The 21,977-nt window shown below is 40.0% G+C and overlaps 2 protein-coding genes and 2 long non-coding RNA genes across 8 annotated transcripts in view; 2 read left to right on the plus strand and 2 right to left on the minus strand.

The window, feature by feature from the left end:
- The window catches only part of cdc5l (CDC5 cell division cycle 5-like (S. pombe)), a 452,249-nt gene that overhangs the window by 382,269 nt on the left and 48,003 nt on the right, over positions 1–21,977 (plus strand). The window lies entirely within an intron of this gene.
- The window catches only part of LOC141378508 (uncharacterized), an 842,893-nt gene that overhangs the window by 302,452 nt on the left and 518,464 nt on the right, over positions 1–21,977 (minus strand). The window lies entirely within an intron of this gene.
- Positions 1–21,977, plus strand: part of runx2a (RUNX family transcription factor 2a) — a 169,301-nt gene that overhangs the window by 86,701 nt on the left and 60,623 nt on the right. For all 3 annotated transcript variants that reach the window (XM_087288828.1, XM_087288829.1, NM_212858.2), the window contains 1 exon segment: positions 4,056–4,160. In XM_087288828.1, coding sequence (XP_087144954.1) covers positions 4,056–4,160 — 105 coding nt within the window.
- On the minus strand, positions 4,651–15,740 carry LOC147833000 (uncharacterized). 2 transcript variants are annotated; one of them, XR_015513017.1, is made up of 4 exons: positions 15,635–15,740; positions 15,448–15,547; positions 7,814–7,912; positions 4,651–7,309 (listed from the first exon to the last, which is right to left on the minus strand). It is a non-coding gene; the product is annotated as an uncharacterized LOC147833000 (long non-coding RNA). The 2 variants fall into 2 exon arrangements; XR_015513018.1 differs by lacking the exons at positions 15,448–15,547; positions 15,635–15,740 and adding an exon at positions 11,996–12,080.

The raw sequence follows: 21,977 nt of genomic DNA on the forward strand, positions 1-21,977 counted from the left end.
ATGAGAAACTGCTAGTATGATGTGCACAAATGACTAACTGTTTAAAGAAATATATGAACTGTTGTGCAAATGCAAATAGTGTTGTGAGAAATGCACCAACGCCACTGAGAAAAACTGTAAAATCTTTTAAGCAAATTGTATTAAAATGTTTAAATCTTTTTTTTTCCTGAAAATGTCTTCTAAAACAAAATAGAAAAATGATGAATGATTTACAGACCTGTGTATATTGTTCCAATATGTATTGCGATATTGTTTACAGTTGTGCACAGCTCTACCCAAAGAGAGTTTATGTTTGCTGTAAATAAGGGTGTTTATTCTTTTGCACAATTCAATTCGATTCAATTCAGCTTTATTTGTATAGCGCTTTTACAATGTAGATTGTGTCAAAGCAGCTTCACATAAATGGTCATAGTAACTGGAACAGTGTAGTTCAGTTTTTAGTGTTTAAGTTCAGTTCAGTTCAGTTTAGCTCAGTTCAGTGTGATTTAATCATTACTGAGAGTTCAAACACTGAAGAGCAAATTCATCGGTGCGTAGCTCTACCAATCCTGAACCATGCGAGCCAGTGGCGACAGCGGAGAGGGAAAAAAACTTCACCTGATAAGAGTGAAGAAAAAAAAACCTTGAGAAAACCAGACTCAGTTGGGCACGACCATTTTAATTTCTCCGCTGGCCAAAAGTCTTATGCAGAGCTTCAGTCACCTCGGTGGAAGATGGCCTCAGCGAAGACTCGTCTGTCCCTGGAGCGTCGCTGGAATCAGACTCATGTTCTCCACTCCCCATGACCAACAGCGCAGCAGCAGCTCAGGATACGGCCTGGTCCCGGATATGGACACCTTGGGATCATCTCGTCGCTGGTCTTGGATCCAGTTAGTAACTCTGCATAATCTGAGGACCTCGGGATGAGTATCCCCAGGTGAAAATAGAGAATAAAGAGAATAATTAGCGTAGCTGCTGTTCATCGTGTATATAAGCAAGATGCAGAAGCCTGTGTGGAACCCGCTAGGTGATGCATTGAGTGTATGCTTTACTAAACAGATAGGTCTTTAATCTAGTTTTGAACTGGGAGAGTGTGTCTGAGCCTCGGACGTCATCAGGAAGGCTATTTCAGAGTGTAGGAGCCATAAATGAGAAGGCTCGACCGCCTTTACTCGATTTTGCTATTCTAGGTACTACCAGAAGCCCTGAGTTTTGAGATCTTAAAGAGCGAGTTGGATTGTAGCGAGACAGAAGGTTGGTTAGATAAACAGGAGCTAGATTATTTAAAGCTTTATAGGTGAGAAGTAATATTCTAAATTCAATACAACGCTGTGAATAAATTAGAATTACACCGAGCAAATGCAGTAAACATGTGGAACATACATATTCAGTGTCTTGTACTCAGGTACATCAGTAAATGCAGTGATGTCTAACTTTACAGTAGTTTTCAAAATGGCAGCTGTGCAATTAATATATAGTGCTGCCCTAGCATTTTCAGGACGTGTCACCAAAATCTGACTTTGTTGCATTGAATAAATGTACAGAGTAAACTGTCCTAATGGAAACATGACAAAGCCATTTGACTGTCAGGACTTTTCATCTTGATGACACGGACACTTTCATTGACATCAATACTTGCTTTTGAGGAATGAGCTCTCCATTGTGAGCAAGTGACACGCTTTTGCAGGTTATCAACTAGGTTTTCCAGTTTGTTCTAATTGTTTAGATCAGTGGTTCTCAAACTGTGGTACGTGTACCACTATTGGTACGCAGGCTTCCTTCTAGTGGTACGCGGAGGAATAAAATATGTCATGTATATGCTACATATTTCAAAATTTAGCAAAAATTTTGTATATAATATGCCATATATGACATACAGCCTATATTTCTGAGGTAATCTGCCACGTTTTTTTAACTGTGCAGAGTTGTACCTGCTTTACTGGGCCTACTACGCTACTTTATTTCAATACTGCTCATTTTGGTGGTACTTGGAGAGACAATTTTTTTCTGCGGTGGTACTTGATGAAAAAAATTCGAGAACCACTGGTTTAGATAAATGCATTAACTGTTGTGCAAATAGTGTGAGAAATGCACCAAAGCAATTGATAAAATCTGTAATCTATTTACTAATATGAACAAACAATTAGTAATACATGTATTACATTATTTAAATTAAATAACGTTAACCCACAGTGCATTAACTGATGTTAACAAGCACAATCATACACTCAAAAATATATAGATTTAATACATGCATTACAATATTATTCATAATTAGTTAGTAAATACATTAACTAATGGACCATAATTCTAGTGTTACTGCTATATTAAACCATCATATCCAATAAAACACTTGCAATGGATTTCACTTATGGCAATTGGAGCATAAATGGTCTTGATAACCTAATATTGTTGGACTGAAAGCCCTCCCCATTTCAAGCGTTAGGGAATTAAAGTTAGTTTTGAAGATATGCATACTAATGCACAAGCCAAGAGCAGCTGTCTGTCGTATTGTGTCAGTCCTTTTCCACCCACTTCTTCCTGTGTGACGTGCAGAGAAAGTGTTGTAGATTACACATCATCAGTGCTGAGTCTGTTTCATTACAACTATCTGAGGATTTCCTGTGCTGAGGATTTACAAATTGATAAACATTCACTCTGAAAAATGGAGAAGTTATTTAGACTCATGTACGATGAAAGATCATGAAGCCACCATGTGCACACATACATTAATGAAATAAGAGCACTGCTGCACCTTAAAGGGGACCGATTATGCCTCTTTTTACAAGATCTAAAATACAGTTGAAGTCAGAATTATAAGCCCCCCTGAATTCTAGGCCCCGTTTTTTTTTTTCAGTTTGAAGGATAAAAGATTTGTTCAAGAAATTTCTAAACCTAATAGTTTTAATAACTCATTTCTAATAACTGATTTATTTAATCTTCACCATGATGATAGTAAATAATATTTGACTAGATATTTTCTAGACACTTCTATAGAGCTTAAAGTGACATTTAAAGGCTTAACTAGGTTAACTAGGTTAACTAGGCAGGTTAGGGTAATTAGGCAAGTTATTGTATAACGATGGTTTGTTCTGTAGACTATCGAGAAAATATATAGCTTAAAGGGGCTAATAATTCTGACCTTAAAATGGTTCTAAAAAAATTAAAAACTGCTTATATTCAAGCCGAAATAAAACAAATAAGACTTTCTTTAGAAGAAAAAATATTATCAGACATGCTGTGAAAATGTTCTTGCTCTGTTAAACATCATTTGGAAAATTTGTAAAAAAGAAAAAAATCCAAGGGGGGCTAATAATTCTGACTTTAACTGTAGGTCTCTGATGTCTCTAGAGTGTGTATGTGAAGTTTCAGCTCAAAATACCACACAAATATCTTTGAAACTGAGCCTTTAAAGCTTTGATCCTAAATATGACTGTCGCTTTAAATTTAAATGAGATCATACATCTTGTCAAAAGAGGGTGGAGCTACAAATGCCTATGTGTCAGCATAGTGGCAGATTAAAAAAACAAGACTAACGTCTTAATCTAATGAGGGATAGATAGATAGATAGATAGATAGATAGATAGATAGATAGATAGATGGATAGATGGATAGATGAATAGATGGATAGATGGATAGATGGATAGATAGATAGATAGATAGATAGATAGATAGATAGATAGATAGATAGATAGATAGATAGATAGATAGATAGATAGATAGATAGATAGATTTCTTGCACTATATTATTATATGTTACATATTACAAAGCCAGCTGGACAAGACCCATGGAGTCAACCATTATATAGAGCTGGGCTCATTTTTATGCATTTCTGTGATCTGTGATGTCTAACAACTGATAATTACAAATTCAGTGGCCATCACGGGTCATCATTCAGACTAATTCCGTTATTGTCCATAGCGCCCAGGCCTTTTCAATGGCTTGAGTTCCTCGCAGTTAAAGTCCCACAGTCATCACCGTAGCCAGCAGAGCTATGCAAATGACCGTGGTGCTGTGAATGAGACACTTTGTCCGGCGCATTAATCGGGTTTGAACCTTTTTTGTTGTTTTGCAGGAAAGAGCTTCACGCTGACAATCACAGTATTCACGAACCCACCGCAAGTGGCCACTTACCACCGAGCCATAAAGGTCACAGTGGACGGACCGCGCGAGCCGCGAAGTGAGTACCAAATATCACACATCATCATGTGATTAATCCACGCGCTCAGAGATGAATGATGATGTGCCTACAAGAATGTCTGTATAATATTCAATTTGTGTCAGATTAGAAAATGCATTTGGCCGTTGCTTTAAATAAGTTGATTATTCCCTCATTTTTTGCTGCTGTTTCAATCTGTTCATTTAAAATGAGCTGAATCAACACAATCCTTCAGTTTATTTGGGGACAACTTAATCAATCTGTGTTGAAGATTGAAGGAATTGTGTTGAACCTAAAATTTTTTTAGTGTTTGATTATATGTTCACTTATATTCACATACAGTTGAAAAAAATGTCTGATGGTAAATCATACTAAACGTTTACTATTTTAGGTCCGTTAGGATTGCCTAAATTATTTACATTTGCTAAATGGCAGAATATTTTTTTGAGAATTTGTTATTAATTTCTAGACAGCCAAAAGTTTTCATTCATTTCCTTGGTATTTTTTTTTTAGCTTTGCTTTTAAACTGTATATCTTAGGGCAAATAATTTGGGTATCCTTCCACAAGCTTTTCACAGTAGTTTGCATGAATTTTGGCCCATTCCTCCTGACAGAATTGGTTTCCATTGGTCACATTTTTGCTCGCACAAGCTTTTTTAGCTCTGCCCACAAATTTTCTATAGAATTGTGATCAGGGCTTTGTGATGGCCACTCCAAAACATTCACTCTGTTGTCCTTAAAGCACATTTAACTAATTTGGCAGTATGCTTAGGGTCATGGTCTGTTTGGAAGACCCATTTGTGGCCAAGTTTTAATTTCCTGGCTGATGTCTTGAGATGTTGCTTCAGTATTTCTACATAATGTTTTTTCTTCATGAAGTCATCTATGCTGTGAAGTGGACCAGTCCCTCCTGCAGCAAAACAGCCCCACAACATGATGCTGCCGTCCCCATACTTCACAGTCGGCATGGTGTTTCTAGGCTTGTAAGCTTTCCCCTTTGTCCTCCAAGTGTAACACTGGTCATTATGGTCAAACAGTTCAATCTTAGTTCCATCAGACCACAGGACATGTCTCCAATATTATTCTTTTCCCCAGTGTAATTTAGCAAATTGAATTTTTGTTGTTGATTCTGGCTTGTTGATTTTCCCATGTTGTCACACAAGGAAGCAGTGTGTTTGAGGTTTTTCTTAAATGCTATTCTACAGTTGTGCCTCCAGTTAACTCAATTGTTTTCAATTAGCCAATCAGAGACTTCCAAAACCTTGACACCATCATCTGAGCTTTTTCAGAGGCATAATAATCTTATTGTATGTAAACTTGACTTGCAAGAAAAGTTATAAAAAAATCTCAAAAATATTTCTCATTATTCTGCTATTAAGCAGAACAGAAACACATTTGATAATCCTAACTCACCTAAAAGAGAAAAAGTTTAGTCACATTAACATCTGACTTTTTTAAATGGTTTTGTGCCTTTTTATACAGTGTGTGTAAACTTCTGGTTTCAACTGTACTTGGTATTTACTAACATGAACAAATGTTCACTAGTAAAAATACTAGTGTTCATTGTTAGTTCAAGTTAACTCAGATTGCTTTATCTAATGTATTAGTAAATGTTTAACTATGATTAATAAAACTGTACACGATTGTTCATTGTTCGTTTATGTTAGTAAATATGCTACATGTCCCATATTGTAAAGTGTTATCATTATTATTTATTTTATTTATAGTGGTCCCTCATTAATCGCTGGAGTTATGTTCTAAAAATAGCCTGCAATAGGTGAAATCTGCAAAGTAGTCCGCTTTATTTTTTATAACTGTTGTAGATGTTTTCAGGCTGTAAAACCCCTCACTACACTATATCTCAGATAGGCATTAACATTCACACTTTTCTCTCTTGTTTTAACACATGTAACTTCTAGCTTCCTTTAGCAAGTCCGGAAGTCCAACTTTTTGTGCGATGGTTAGCATCTTCCTTTGCCTTTTGGGTGCTACAGCAGGTGCCTTTGATGGTGCAGAATGTTTTGTCGACATTATGGTTTTTTTGGGGGAGAACAATTGCATTAAATTGTGATTGAGTCACACTGCTAGCGATCGAAGATTTATGTTGATTTTAACCCAGGCTCATTCTGAAAACACATATAAAGTTGAAGTCAGAATTATTGGCCTTCCTGAATTATTAGCCCCCCTGTTTAATTTTTTCCCCAATTTCTGTTTAACGGAGAGCAGATTTTTTCAACACATTTCTAAACATAATAGTGTTAATAACTCATTTCTAATATCTAGTTTATTTTATCTGTCATAATGACAGCACATAATTTTTTTACTAGACATTTTGAAGACACTTCTATACAGCTTAAAGTGACATTTAAAGGCTTAACTAGGTTAATTAGGTTAACTAGGCAGGTTAGGGTAATTAGAAAAGCTATTGTAAAAGATGGTTTGTTCTGTAGACTATAGAATAAAAAGATATAGCTTAAAGGGGCTAATAACTTTGTCCTCAAAATGGTGTTCAAAAAATTAAAAACTGTTTTTATTCTAGCGTAAATAAAACAAATAAGACTTTCTCCAGAAGAAAAAATATTAACAGACATACTTTGAAAATTTCTTTGCTCTGATAAAGAACAATTGGGAATTTTTAAAAAAGAAAAAAAATTCAGAGAGACTTTATACATTTATACATAATGGTATACATTTTTTAAGAGCGCCAAAAACATCTCAGGAGATGTTTTTTTTTGGTTTTTGGCAGTTTTTGTGAATCCACCAAAGGCCGCTGCATACGTTTTTTGAGATCTCAAATTTCTCTCGTGCCATTCACGCCTGCTGTTCTTGCGTAAAACCACCCGGGGTCGCTGTCAACTGACAGACTGACTGACTGAATGACTGACCCACCCTCCTTTCCCAAACCTAACCAATAGTGTTTTCAAAATCACAAATTGACCCGTGCTCACCCACTTCCCTAAACCCAACCAACAGTTTTAAAAAGCAATCCAGAAAAAGAAAAGCCTTAAAAAACACTACAGGGCGGTGTTACGCCGTTCTTTTTCACGCTTACCAACTGAACGCTTACCTCCGTATGGACGGCTTTCTCACTGTTACCAGTTTCCCCAGTGGCTCGCAGACTGCAGAATTGATAACCAGAGAGGAGTTGACCACAACAACGGGGTTCGAGTCTGGCAAAGAATGGTTCCAGAAAGCGGGTAAGACAAAAACAGAAGACAAAAAACTAAAATGAACAAGTAAATAACAGAGTGAAAATGTGGTAAAATCTAAAAATGTTGTAAAAATCAGATGAGGGCTTTTCTTTTTTTTTAGATCGCTTTATAAAACACTATTGGTTGGATTTAGGGAAGGAGGGCGTGGGTCAGTCAGTCAGTCATACTATCAGTTGACAGTGACCTCTGGTGGATTTGTGCAAGAACAGCAGGCGCGAATGGCACTCGTGAGAGAATTTGAGATCTCAAAAAGCGTACACAGCGACCTCTGGTGGATTCAAAACTGCAAAACTGCAAAAAAAAATAATAAATGCGCAACTCCTGGGACATATTTGGTGCTCTCAAGAAATGCATATAGCGGTACGTTTTCAGAATGAGCCTGGGTTGAAAAAAAGCCCTGATAGTCCATTTTTTACTTTAGCCATACTAATTGCATAACATAGAAAAATGTATGTGTCTCACCTCTATAATAGCAGGGATGCGGGTTACCAGAGCATTGCTATGCAGTTGCTAAGGTGATCAGGAAGGCTGCTTTGTAGTCCTGGTCAAAAGCTTGTAACACTATTAAAAATAAGGAGTAAATATTACTGAAGCAGGTTTACAAGAGATCACACTTTCAGTCTTTGTGTATGCTCTCAGAAGTGAATGATGTTGTGCATTGTGTCAAGATATTGGCTCAATGCCCGTCTGCTCTGCCAGTGGGACGAAACGTGCGCCCGATGCATGAATTGATGCATAGATTGTGTTACGGTACTGTTTTAAAAGATGGATTCAGACGCCTCAATGCACAAAGACAGTCTTTGTGGAGTTCAGAAAGAGGCAAACACAAACACGTGCTGTCAGGACCGCTCGACTTGTGAAAATGTTTACTGTATTGGCCTCTTGTGTCCGTCTGTCATCATGGTCTTAAGAGCGAGCAACCGATTGACCTTTGACATGTGCTTAGGCTGCGTCCTCAATGGAGCACAAGCACACTGTCCCCTATGTACTGCACACACTATAAAAAGATGTGTTTATTACCTGTTTAAGTGTTTAGTGCTTTCCATTTATTTACGGTTGTGAATTGTATTATGGGATGTTGATCTCTGCTTTGTCGACTTTTGATGTTGAAAATTAAACTCTACAGTTTAACAAAGAGAATTTTATTTAAAAAAAGTGCTGTTCACACAGGCGAGGAAGTTACCGATTTTTTCTGGAAAAGACCATTCACACATCAATTCCAATATACCGAAAAGATCTGACAATTCTAATTGTGAACGCGCTCTTTCCGGCAATCTTCCTTCTGCGTTCACACAGCACAGCATTCCGGCAAATTACCGCTAATGTTAGAACTTCTCTTTCCGGAAAATAGCCAGAACGAATTACCCGGTATTTTCAAAAAGGGCCTGTTCACACATAAAGACTCTGTATGTGTGAAAGAGGGTAATGTCTCGCTTTGTATTGAACTTTGAGCGTATAACATTCAGAGATGTTGTTTATGTTCACACAGCTTCATTACACATCAACTCAAGTTTAAAATATGATATCATAGTGGACCACCCCTTTAAAAAATACAAACCATTTCAAGAGTTCACACTTATCTGATGGTTGATTATAAGCAAATTTGGTATGCTGTCCCGGGAGAGAACCCTGAGCTCAAAAGCTCCTTGAGCCCTGGGCTCCCTCTCGTTTGCAGGGCGAGAGGGGAGCTTTGAGCTCAGGTAGGTACCGTTTTAAAAGTATCGATTTAGCACCGGTATCGAAAAAAACCCAAACGATACCCAACCCTAGTTAGGAATCGTTTGATTGGTGGATCATACATAGTTAAAGCAGAACCACCCATGTCCAATCATACTTATGTGGTCCTCTCGAAATTAGTTTATAAATAAAATTTACTTTGTCATCAATATTGGGTCTTTATGTGATCGGCTAGATTTATAACAAACCATTGTGACAGATTTCTCTGACCTAAAAACATTGAACAGAGACTTGTGAAGAAAAAGAGAAACAGTCAATGTTTTTTCTCTCTCTAAAGGAACCCGATCTGGTAAAAAAACACTCCAGTTATACTTCAATTATGAAAAGCCACTTCATCTGAGCTGATGTCTGGACTTGTGAGATCTGTTCTCAAGCTTTAACTTCTCAGTTGCTCTCACTACCTGAAAAAAAGAAAAGCAACTGTTAGAAGACGCTGCCAAATTTCAGTTTTCACACTGAGCCCCAGGACCTGTAAATACACACAAGCTGTCGTGAATTACTTTCATGTGGCAGAGAATGGAACCGGGAACACAGAGTGCTTGACTTTCTTTAGTACGTGTTTATATTAAAGTCTGTTGCCGATTGACATTACGGCCAAAGTTCTTCACAATATTCGAATAAAAGTGGATCAGATTTCGCCAGCCGTTAGCAGGGACTGACGGATTTCTCTTACGTTTATGTTTTCTATGCAAAACTGTTTTGCTGTCGGTTGTGAAATTGGTCAGTGTTCATGATACGAGAGCTAGTTTTAAATGTGCTGTTAGCGTGTATTTCTAAACGATCACACACACCCTGCTTAAAAATCCAGCTTAACCCAGCCTAGGCTGGTTGGCTGGTTTTAACTGGTCAACCAGGCTGGTTTGAAGGGGGGTTTGGTCATTTCCAGGCTGGTTTCCAGCCATTTCCAGCCTGGTTTTAGCTGGTCAGGCTGGAAAATGACCAGCTTAATCCAGCTAAAACCAGCTTGACCAGCCTGGTTTAAGCTGGATATAGCTGGTTTTGGCTGGGCTCCCAGCCTGGCTAGGCTGGTCAAGCTGGTTTTAGCTGGTCATCTCCTAGCCTGACCAGCTAAAACCAGCCTGGAAATGGCTGGAAACCAGCCTGGAAATGGCCAAAGCCCCTCTAAAACCAGCCTGGTCGACCAGCTAAAACCAGCCAACCAGCCTAGGCTGGTTTAAGCTGGTTTTTTCACTAGAGACATGCAAAAAATACCATTGACATGCTTAGAGTAAGCTGAGATCTATCTAGCGACCAGAATATCATTAACAAAACAATAACATAACAAATTAAAAAAATGTTTTAATTGCCTTAACCCTAACACTTGTTATTTTTGTATCATTTTAATGTCTTTGTTATAAGAGTTATAAGCCATGAACCAAGCAAACCATCTCTGAGGAGGATCAAAACAGTACTATCGTTAGCAACCCCATAGCAACACCCTAGTTACCACCCAGAATATTCCTTATGATTAATTACTTTCACATCATCACACGCTATCACTTAGCAACCCCAAAGCAATGCCCTGGTTACCACCCAGAATATTCCCAATGATTATTTACCTTCACATCATCACTCACTATCACTTAACAACCCCATAGCAACACCTTGGTTAACCATAGCAACACCTTGGTTAACACCCAGAATATTCCCTATAACTAATTACCTTTCACATCATCACATGCTATCATATAGCAACCCCATAGCAACACCCTGTTTACCACCCAAAATATTCCCAATGATTATTTACATCATCACACGCTATCACTTAGCAACCCCTAGAACATTCCTTATGATTAATTACTTTTCATATGATATCACACTATCACTTAGCAACACCTTGGTTACCACCCAGAATGTTCCCTATGACAAATTACCTCTCACATCATCACACGCTATCACTTAACAACCCCATAGCAACACGCTGGTTACCACCCAGAATATTCCCTATGACTAATGACCTTTTCCATCATCAAACGCTATCACTTAGCAACACCCTGGTTACCACCCAGAATATTCTTTATGACTAATTACTGTTCACATCATCACACACTGGCACTTAGCAACCCCATAGCAACACCCTGCTGACCACCCAAAATGTTCCCTATTACTTATTACCTCTCATATTGTCACGGCATCACTTAGCAACACCCTGGTTACAACCCAGAACACTCCCAATGATTTATTACCTCTCACATCATCAAAGGCTATCACTTAGCAACCCCATAACAACACTCTGGATACCACCCGGAATATTCCTTATGATTATTTACCTTTCACCATCATCACATGCTATCACTTAGAAACCCCATAGCAACACCCTGGTTACCACTCAGAACATTCCCATGATTAATTAGCTTCACATCACCACACGCTATCACTTAGCAACCCCACAGCAACACCCTGGTTACCACCCAGAATATTCCCTATGATTAATTACCTTTCACATCATCACATGCTATCACTTAGCAACACCATGGTTACCACCCAGAATATTCTCTATGATTAATTCCCTTTACATCATCATACGCTGTTACATAGCAACCCCTTGATTACCACCCAGAATATTCCCTATAATTGATTACCTTTCACATCATCACATGCTATCACGTAGCAAAGTCATGGTTACCACCAAAAAAATATTTTTTATGATTATTTACCTTTCACATTATCACATGCTATCACTTAGCAACCCCATAGCAACACCCTGGTTACCACCCAGAATATTCCTATGATTAATTACCTTTCACATTATCACATGCTATTACTTAGCAACCCCATAACAACACCCTGGTTACCACCCAGAATATTCCTATGATTGATTACTTTTTGCATCATCACACGCTGTTACTTAGCAACCCCATAGCAACACCTTGGTTACCACCCAGAATATTCCCAATGATTAATTACCTCTCACGTCATCATACAGAGAGACACAGTCTGATCGCTGCTGTAGATCTGCGTTTGGCACTTTTGTTGAAAGCACAACCTGTCTGCCACACAGCTGTTGCCACCGGCCTCGTATTCATTGATAAACTTTCTGGCAGCAAAACCAACAATATCGCTTCTAAACGTCTCGCTTTCCCCCCCTCTCATCTCAATTAACACATCTGGCAGCAGCGTTTTGGAGACGCTTTATGCCAGTGTGTGATCTTCATTCATTATCGGATTGATCGCGCCCTCGGGCGTCTCTGATGTCACGAGGCTTTCATCTCGCAACCCCGATTCATCTTCTGTTCCTCTTTCTAACTCTCTGTGCATGCTGTATCAAAGAAGAGAGCAGTCGATTACCTCCAAACATGGCTTCTGTAGGTGTAAACAAACATGTCAGCTAGTTCTACTGCGGCTGAAATATGAAACTACGCTTTAAATATGTATATAAACAACATATTTTACATCCGTTGCAGCAGCACGGTGGCACAGTGGGTAGCACAATCGCCTCACAGCAAGAAGGTCACTAGTTCGAGCCCCGGCTGGGTCAGTTGGCATTTCTGTGTGGAGTTTGCATGTTCTCACAGTTTTGGCGTGGGTTTCCTTCGGGTGCTTTCGTTTTCCCCACAAGTCCAAAGACATGCTCTATAGGTGAACTGAATAGGCTAAATTGTCCGTAGTGTATGTGTGTGATTGAGTGTGTATGGATGTTTCCCAGTGATGGGCTGTATCTGGAAGGGCATTCACTGCGTAAAACATATGCTGGATAAGTCGTCGGTTCATTCCGCTGTGGCGACCACTGATGAATAAAGGGAGTAAGCCAGTTTAACAGTTGCAAGGTGACACTGTATGTCTGTAACAAAATATAAAAGATTCAAAGTATTTTATACAGCCACTTAAGAGCTAAAATGTGTTGAATGTGGCCACTCAAGCCCTATATATTATATATAATATAACTATAATGAAAACAAAAAACACACAAAACAAAACATTTATATTAAACTAGTACTTTGTGCCTCATTTTCAAAACTTTTCACAGTTTTAAAACATAGTTTTATATATATATATATATATATATATATATATATATATATATATATATATATATATATATATTTATTTATTTACTTTTTTTTCCCAGAGATGGGATGTGGCTGGAAGGGTAAAAACTTGCTGGATAAGTTGGCGGTTCCTTCCGTTGTGGCGACCCCGGATAGATAAAGGGACTAAGCTGACAAGAAAATGAATGAATGAATATATATATATATATATATATATATATATATATATATATATATATATATATATATATATATATATATATTTTTTTTTTTTAATTTATTTATTCATTCATTCATTTTCTTTTTGGCTTATTTTCTTAGAGGTCGTAATTTATTAGGGGTTGCCACTATCCTGGCATATGTTTTACGTAGCAGACGCCATTCCAGCCACCACCCAGTACTAGGAAACACTCATTCACTCTCACATTCAATCATACACACACACACACACACACACACGCACACACACACACACACACACACACACACACACACACACACACACACACACACACACACACACACACACACACACACACACACAATTAAGCATACTTTCCACTGCACACGACAAACGACTAGCGACAGACCGGAAGTAATTCATTTCCACTTGAGAATAGTCCGGGCACTGCGTTGAGTTCCGATCATCTCCGTATGCGGAAAACTCGGATCTGAATTGAGCTGCGGATGTGTTGAAATATTTGAACTCCTGCGACTAGATCGTATGTGACCGGCCGACCAGATGTGATGTATTCCAGTGTTGTCCAAGCAGGTTCGTTTTATTTGGTTATTTTTGAATCAGAAAAATTCTATATTAAAAAAAATAAAACCTATTCATAAATGTATGTAATAAAGTAATAAAAATCAATTTTTTATGTTGTATCTAATATTTTTTAGTGGTCTACGAATTTCTAGCATTCATTCATTCATTCAATCATGGTGAGCGCACAGAGAATAATGGCTTTTGCACTCCTTTATTTCGGACACTGCGAGAACAGCTTCTCTCCCATGGTGCACGTCAGAACTGAAAATTCTGTGCGACTGCCACAAGGGGGCGTATTCCGACAGTCGTTTTCGAATGGCGTGTGCAGTGGAAAGCCGGCTATCATTGTGGCTAATTTAGTTTATTCAATTCCCCTATAGCACATGTCTTTGGACCAACCCAGGCTCATTGTGGAAACGTAGTCCCGCGGACGTTTCTGGAGGCCGCGGAATAGGTCCCGGCGGGTACGTTTGGCTGCAGTTTTTGTTTTTGCGAATCCGTGAGAGGCAGCTGTTGTGCGCTTTTTCGCATCTCAAACGTCTCTCGCGAGTGCAGTTCGCGCCCGCGCTGTTCTCGCGTGAACCCACCAGAGGCCGCTGTCCGACTGACCGGATGATTGACTGCGCGACCGGCCAATCGGCTGACCTTCCACCTTCTCTAAACCCAACCAATTTTACCGATTGACCCGCCCGCCCGCTCGCTTCCCTAAACCCGAGCAACAGTTCACAAAAGCCGTCCAAAAAAAGAAAAGCCCTGATTTTTTTTCTACCGCGTTTTCAGATTTCACCGCATTCTCACCCTGTTACGAAATTTGTTCACCTAATTTTGGGGATTCTGTTTTTGTCTTACCTGATTGCTGGAACCGCTCTTCCCCGGACTCGAAAACCGATCAACGTGGTCAACTCCTCTCTGCATCTCAAGCCTGCCGACGTACACGGTGAGCTGAGTAGACAAACGAGTTGCAGCGGGAAAGCCCTCCACAAGGAGGTAAGCGGTCGGCTGGCCGGCAAGCACGAAAGGGAACAGCGTCACACCGCCCCGTAGCGTTCGCTTGAAAAAAAATAAATGCAGCCATACGTACCTCCCGGGACGTATTCCACTGTCTCCAGAAACGTCCAAGGGACTACGTTTTCAGATAAGCTTGGGTTGCAATGGACTGTGTGGGAAACCAGAGCACGCAGAGGAAACCCACGACCAACACAGGGAGAACATGCAAACTCCACACAGAAATGCCAACTGAGCCAGCTGGGACTGGAACCAGTGACCTTCTTGTTGTGCGGGCGACAGCGCTAACCACCAACCACCATGACACACTCAATATGTATAATAGTATAATTATGAAGAAAAAATACACACACACACACACACACACACACACACACACGCACACACACACACACACACACAAAACATTTATATTAATCGAGTACTTTGTGCCTTCAAGTTTTTCTAAAATGGCATCATCACTCTGTCCATGTTTTCACGGTTTCTAAGCCGCTCTCCACTTTTCCCAAACTGTGAAAGCAACTGAGAAAGAGCAGATCTATTTAGTCTAGCGTGAAATTCCCCAGCAGCGTCTCCTCATTTGTAAAGAAAATATTACTTACAGGATTCAACTGGAGCCTGATCCAATTATCTGCAGCCAATGGCAGCGAGACAAGCGGCCCTCCTGTTGCTCAGACAGCAGCAGTGCATTGTGGGATGGAGCTGTAATCATTGGCAGCTCTCGTGTAACTCTGCTTATTAAGAGTAATTTGGGCTAATAGACTGGGAGGAGGCCTGTGTTACTCTTACCTCCACCACTGCCAGTGTTTCTCCGTAATAGCGGCGTTTTACACGATATCTGATCCTCCAGCGCTCGCTCCACACGTCAAACACACTCTTTATATGCCTGCGAGACAGGAAAAATCAATACACAGCAAAGCCAAATCATTCATGTAGAGCTGAAGTCAAAATTATTCGTCCTCCTGTGATTTTTTTGTTCTTTTTAAATATTTCCTAAATTATGTTTAACAGAGCAGGGAAATTTTCACAGTAATTATTATAATATTTTGTCTTCTGGAGAAAGTCTTATTGGTTTTATTTCGGCTAGAATAAAAGCAGTTTTAAATTTTTTTTATATCATTTTAAGGTCAAAATTATTAGCCCCCTTAAACTCTGCTGTTATTTTGGAACTTCCGCCTGGATTTTGCCTGCCCAAATTTAAAAGCTTATCAAATCCACATGAAGAGGTGTAAATGCAAAAAACACCATTGAAAGTGTGTAAAATAACTGTTTATGTTGTCTGTGTTATAATGACCACCTATAAAAAGAGGCGCTTTATGTATTTTTTTTTTATAAACTCCCATTTGAAAGTGTACATTTTAGGTTCTGTGTGGTCTAGGGTGCTGTAATTAATTTTGGTGGTTCCTGCAGATGTCTGTCTTCTTCTTCTTCTTTGGCCTTAGTCCCGTATAGTTGCGGGGTCGGCTCTTTGGATAATTAAATTGGATGACTATATTATTTAAATAGTATTCATTAAAATGATTAAAGTTCAAAGTAAACTAGTTTATTTCTTTACAGAATTAAATGTCAGATAATATTATATATTTTACTTTAAAATTATATTTAAAAATGTATATATATATTTATATTATATTTTTATAAATATAATATTTATAATTTTTTATATTTAATTTTATTCATTTATTTATATTTATTTAATTTATATTTAAAATTATATATTTTACTTTATAATATATATTTAAAATAATATTAAATATTTAAATAAATTTGTATTAAACATGTGTATAAACATGAAACAAAATGTATATTTAACAATAAATAAATAAATAAATAAATAAATAAATAAATATTTCAGTATTTTAAAAATAAGTGTAAAAAAATAAACATTACACAAAATATCTATTCAATAATAAACATAAACAAATAAACAAACAAATAAAAAATGTGTTGTTTTAAATACATAAAAATAAATAATAGAAGTTAAATAAAAATGAATAAAACAGCTAAAACACTAATGTAAAATCCATCCTAACAGCACAGCTCATATTCATAAATAAGACTTTTTTTTTTTCGTAACAGATTGTATTGGGAATCTTCTGTTAAACTTTGTCATCACTGGACTGTTTTAAGGACAGTTTAAGTGTGTAAGTGTTTGCATGTAGAGTCTAGACGGTGTTTCTAAAGGTAAAGGCATGTGGAGAGTTTGTGCTTGGTAATTAATGCCACATCTCATTGGGCAGATGGAAAACATGGGCTGTTTTCAGAAAGCCTATTTCCCAAGATGATCCGTGACGCTGTGTTTTGACTGCTGGAAAACAGCTATTGTCTCTGCACGCCAAACACGACAGCAGGACACACTTTAGTTCTTCACTTTCTCCTTTTTCTAAAAACATTAATAATTAAACATAAATCAAAAAATAGCAAATAGTCAAATGGTTTGTTTATTACAGATATAATGGATTCAAATAGCAGAAATCTTTTTTTTTACAGTTACAGTAGTATAATCCATGGGCTTTTACTGTATTATAGTAACTGGTAGTGTTTGCGTTGCTTTGGCTTTTTTGGGGTTAATTATTGTGATCTCCTGATTGCAACAGAGAAATACTTGGAAATCTCTTTAGACTGATGGTATTTCAGGCAAAACCACTTGTTTTGTCATTAATTTAGACATTATGCTAGAGAATCTTTCAAATACTAGCTCTAAAGCAGTGGTTCTCAAAGTGAGGGTCGCGGTACAATAAAGGGGGGGTCGCTTGGTGATTTCCAAAAATCTATTTATTTTTATTAAACCATAAATATTACCATATTTGATCCAAAACCTGAAAAGAAAAAATAGTCGTTCATAGTTAATATATACTTCTTTATATAGTTACTATATTAGCTTATAGTAACTAGTTCTATTGCATTGCGACCACTGGGGTAATTACATTATAAAGACACAGCAATAGCATCAGATGCAGCAGATTGATTTTATAACACCATTTAAAAATTCCTGGCATATACAGCTTGTATAATAAGTGAGCTTATTAGGCGGCCCCAATGCTCTTGAACAGTCTCTCGTTGAACATCTGGATTTCTATATCCTTGGATACTTTTAAATCTTACTTAAAAACGTATTTTTACTCCCTTGCCTTTGAGTGACGCATACATGTAATTTCTTATCAGTATTTTAGCATTACATATATACATATATATTTCCTTTTCTTCCATTTTAAATACAAGTTTTTATTGTTTTTTCTTAAATATTTTATTTTATTGTAAAGCACTTTGGATCAACTAAGGTTGTATAAAATTGTGCTCTATAGATAAAGTTTTCCTTTCCTTTCCTTGCCTAAACTTTCTGCCACATTTACAGCACTCACATACATAAAAAATTAAACGAAGAGTAGACTTGGGTCTATTGGTGTTTGTGCGCCATTGCATGCCAGGTTTCTGTATTTAAAGCCACCTCAGAAGATATTGGGGGTTGCGAGTCACTGGCATTGTTATTTTGGGGGTCGCGAGTCACTGGCATTGTTATTTTGGGGGTCGCGAGTCACTGGCATTGTTATTTTGGGGGTCGCGAGTCACTGGCATTGTTATTTTGGGGGTCGCGAGTCACTGGCATTGTTATTTTGGGGGTCGCGAGTCACTGGCATTGTTTTTTTGGGGGTCGCGAGTCACTGGCATTGTTATTTTGGGGGTCGCGAGTCACTGGCATTGTTATTTTGGGGGTCGCGAGTCACTGGCATTGTTTTTTTGGGGGTCGCGAGTCACTGGCATTGTTATTTTGGGGGTCGCGAGTCACTGGCATTGTTATTTTGGGGGTCGCGAGTCACTGGCATTGTTATTTTGGGGGTCGCGAGTCACTGGCATTGTTTTTTTGGGGGTCGCGAGTCACTGGCATTGTTATTTTGGGGGTCGCGAGTCACTGGCATTGTTTTTTTGGGGGTCGCGAGTCACTGGCATTGTTATTTTGGGGGTCGCGAGTCACTGGCATTGTTATTTTGGGGGTCGCGAGTCACTGGCATTGTTATTTTGGGGGTCGCGAGTCACTGGCATTGTTTTTTTGGGGGTCGCGAGTCACTGGCATTGTTATTTTGGGGGTCGCGAGTCACTGGCATTGTTATTTTGGGGGTCGCGAGTCACTGGCATTGTTATTTTGGGGGTCGCGAGTCACTGGCATTGTTATTTTGGGGGTCGCGAGTCACTGGCATTGTTATTTTGGGGGTCGCGAGTCACTGGCATTGTTTTTTTGGGGGTCGCGAGTCACTGGCATTGTTTTTTTGGGGGTCGCGAGTCACTGGCATTGTTATTTTGGGGGTCGCGAGTCACTGGCATTGTTATTTTGGGGGTCGCGAGTCACTGGCATTGTTATTTTGGGGGTCGCGAGTCACTGGCATTGTTTTTTTGGGGGTTGCGAGTCACTGGCATTGTTATTTTGGGGGTCGCGAGTCACTGGCATTGTTATTTTGGGGGTCGCGAGTCACTGGCATTGTTATTTCCAGGGTCACCAGTCACAGGCATTGTTATTTTGGGGGTCGCGAGTCACTGGCATTGTTATTTTGAGGGTTGCGAGTCACTGGCATTGTTATTTTGGGGGTCGCGAGTCCCTGGCATTGTTTTTTTGGGGGTCGCGAGTCACTGGCATTGTTATTTTGGGGGTCGCGAGTCACTGGCATTGTTATTTCCAGGGTCACCAGTCACAGGCATTGTTATTTTGGGGGTCGCGAGTTACTGGCATTGTTATTTTGGGGGTCGCGAGTCACTGGCATTGTTATTTCCAGGGTCACCAGTCACAGGCATTGTTATTTTGGGGGTCGCGAGTCACTGGCATTGTTATTTCCAGGGTCACCAGTCACTGGCATTGTTATTTTGGGGGTTGCAAGTCACTGGCATTGTTATTTTGGGGGTCGCGAGTCACTGGCATTGTTTTTTTGGGGGTTGCGAGTCACTGGCATTGTTATTTTGGGGGTCGCGAGTCCCTGGCATTGTTTTTTTGGGGGTCGCGAGTCCCTGGCATTGTTTTTTTGGGGGTTGCGAGTCACTGGCATTGTTTTTTTGGGGGTTGCGAGTCACTGGCATTGTTATTTTGGGGGTCGCGAGTCCCTGGCATTGTTATTTTGGGGGTCGCGAGTCACTGGCATTGTTTTTTTGGGGGTCGCGAGTCACTGGCATTGTTATTTTGGGGGTCGCGAGTCACTGGCATTGTTATTTTGGGGGTCGCGAGTCACTGGCATTGTTATTTTGGGGGTCGCGAGTCACTGGCATTGTTTTTTTGGGGGTCGCGAGTCACTGGCATTGTTATTTTGGGGGTCGCGAGTCACTGGCATTGTTTTTTTGGGGGTCGCGAGTCACTGGCATTGTTATTTTGGGGGTCGCGAGTCACTGGCATTGTTATTTTGGGGGTCGCGAGTCACTGGCATTGTTATTTTGGGGGTCGCGAGTCACTGGCATTGTTTTTTTGGGGGTCGCGAGTCACTGGCATTGTTATTTTGGGGGTCGCGAGTCACTGGCATTGTTATTTTGGGGGTCGCGAGTCACTGGCATTGTTATTTTGGGGGTCGCGAGTCACTGGCATTGTTATTTTGGGGGTCGCGAGTCACTGGCATTGTTATTTTGGGGGTCGCGAGTCACTGGCATTGTTTTTTTGGGGGTCGCGAGTCACTGGCATTGTTATTTTGGGGGTCGCGAGTCACTGGCATTGTTTTTTTGGGGGTCGCGAGTCACTGGCATTGTTATTTTGGGGGTCGCGAGTCACTGGCATTGTTATTTTGGGGGTCGCGAGTCACTGGCATTGTTATTTTGGGGGTCGCGAGTCACTGGCATTGTTTTTTTGGGGGTCGCGAGTCACTGGCATTGTTATTTTGGGGGTCGCGAGTCACTGGCATTGTTTTTTTGGGGGTTGCGAGTCACTGGCATTGTTATTTTGGGGGTCGCGAGTCACTGGCATTGTTATTTCCAGGGTCACCAGTCACAGGCATTGTTATTTTGGGGGTCGCGAGTCACTGGCATTGTTATTTTGAGGGTTGCGAGTCACTGGCATTGTTATTTTGGGGGTCGCGAGTCCCTGGCATTGTTTTTTTGGGGGTCGCGAGTCACTGGCATTGTTATTTTGGGGGTCGCGAGTCACTGGCATTGTTATTTCCAGGGTCACCAGTCACAGGCATTGTTATTTTGGGGGTCGCGAGTTACTGGCATTGTTATTTTGGGGGTCGCGAGTCACTGGCATTGTTATTTCCAGGGTCACCAGTCACAGGCATTGTTATTTTGGGGGTCGCGAGTCACTGGCATTGTTATTTCCAGGGTCACCAGTCACTGGCATTGTTATTTTGGGGGTCGCGAGTCACTGGCATTGTTATTTCCAGGGTCACCAGTCACAGGCATTGTTATTTTGGGGGTCGCGAGTCACTGGCATTGTTATTTTGAGGGTTGCGAGTCACTGGCATTGTTATTTTGGGGGTCGCGAGTCCCTGGCATTGTTTTTTTGGGGGTCGCGAGTCACTGGCATTGTTATTTTGGGGGTCGCGAGTCACTGGCATTGTTATTTCCAGGGTCACCAGTCACAGGCATTGTTATTTTGGGGGTCGCGAGTTACTGGCATTGTTATTTTGGGGGTCGCGAGTCACTGGCATTGTTATTTCCAGGGTCACCAGTCACAGGCATTGTTATTTTGGGGGTCGCGAGTCACTGGCATTGTTATTTCCAGGGTCACCAGTCACTGGCATTGTTATTTTGGGGGTTGCAAGTCACTGGCATTGTTATTTTGGGGGTCGCGAGTCACTGGCATTGTTTTTTTGGGGGTTGCGAGTCACTGGCATTGTTATTTTGGGGGTCGCGAGTCCCTGGCATTGTTTTTTTGGGGGTCGCGAGTCCCTGGCATTGTTTTTTTGGGGGTTGCGAGTCACTGGCATTGTTTTTTTGGGGGTTGCGAGTCACTGGCATTGTTATTTTGGGGGTCGCGAGTCCCTGGCATTGTTATTTTGGGGGTCGCGAGTCACTGGCATTGTTTTTTTGGGGGTCGCGAGTCACTGGCATTGTTATTTTGGGGGTCGCGAGTCACTGGCATTGTTATTTTGGGGGTCGCGAGTCACTGGCATTGTTTTTTTGGGGGTCGCGAGTCACTGGCATTGTTATTTTGGGGGTCGCGAGT

This window comes from Danio rerio, chromosome 17, assembly GCF_052040795.2.
Source record: "Danio rerio strain M-AB ecotype USA chromosome 17, GRCz13ab, whole genome shotgun sequence".
Lineage (NCBI taxonomy): Eukaryota > Metazoa > Chordata > Actinopteri > Cypriniformes > Danionidae > Danio > Danio rerio.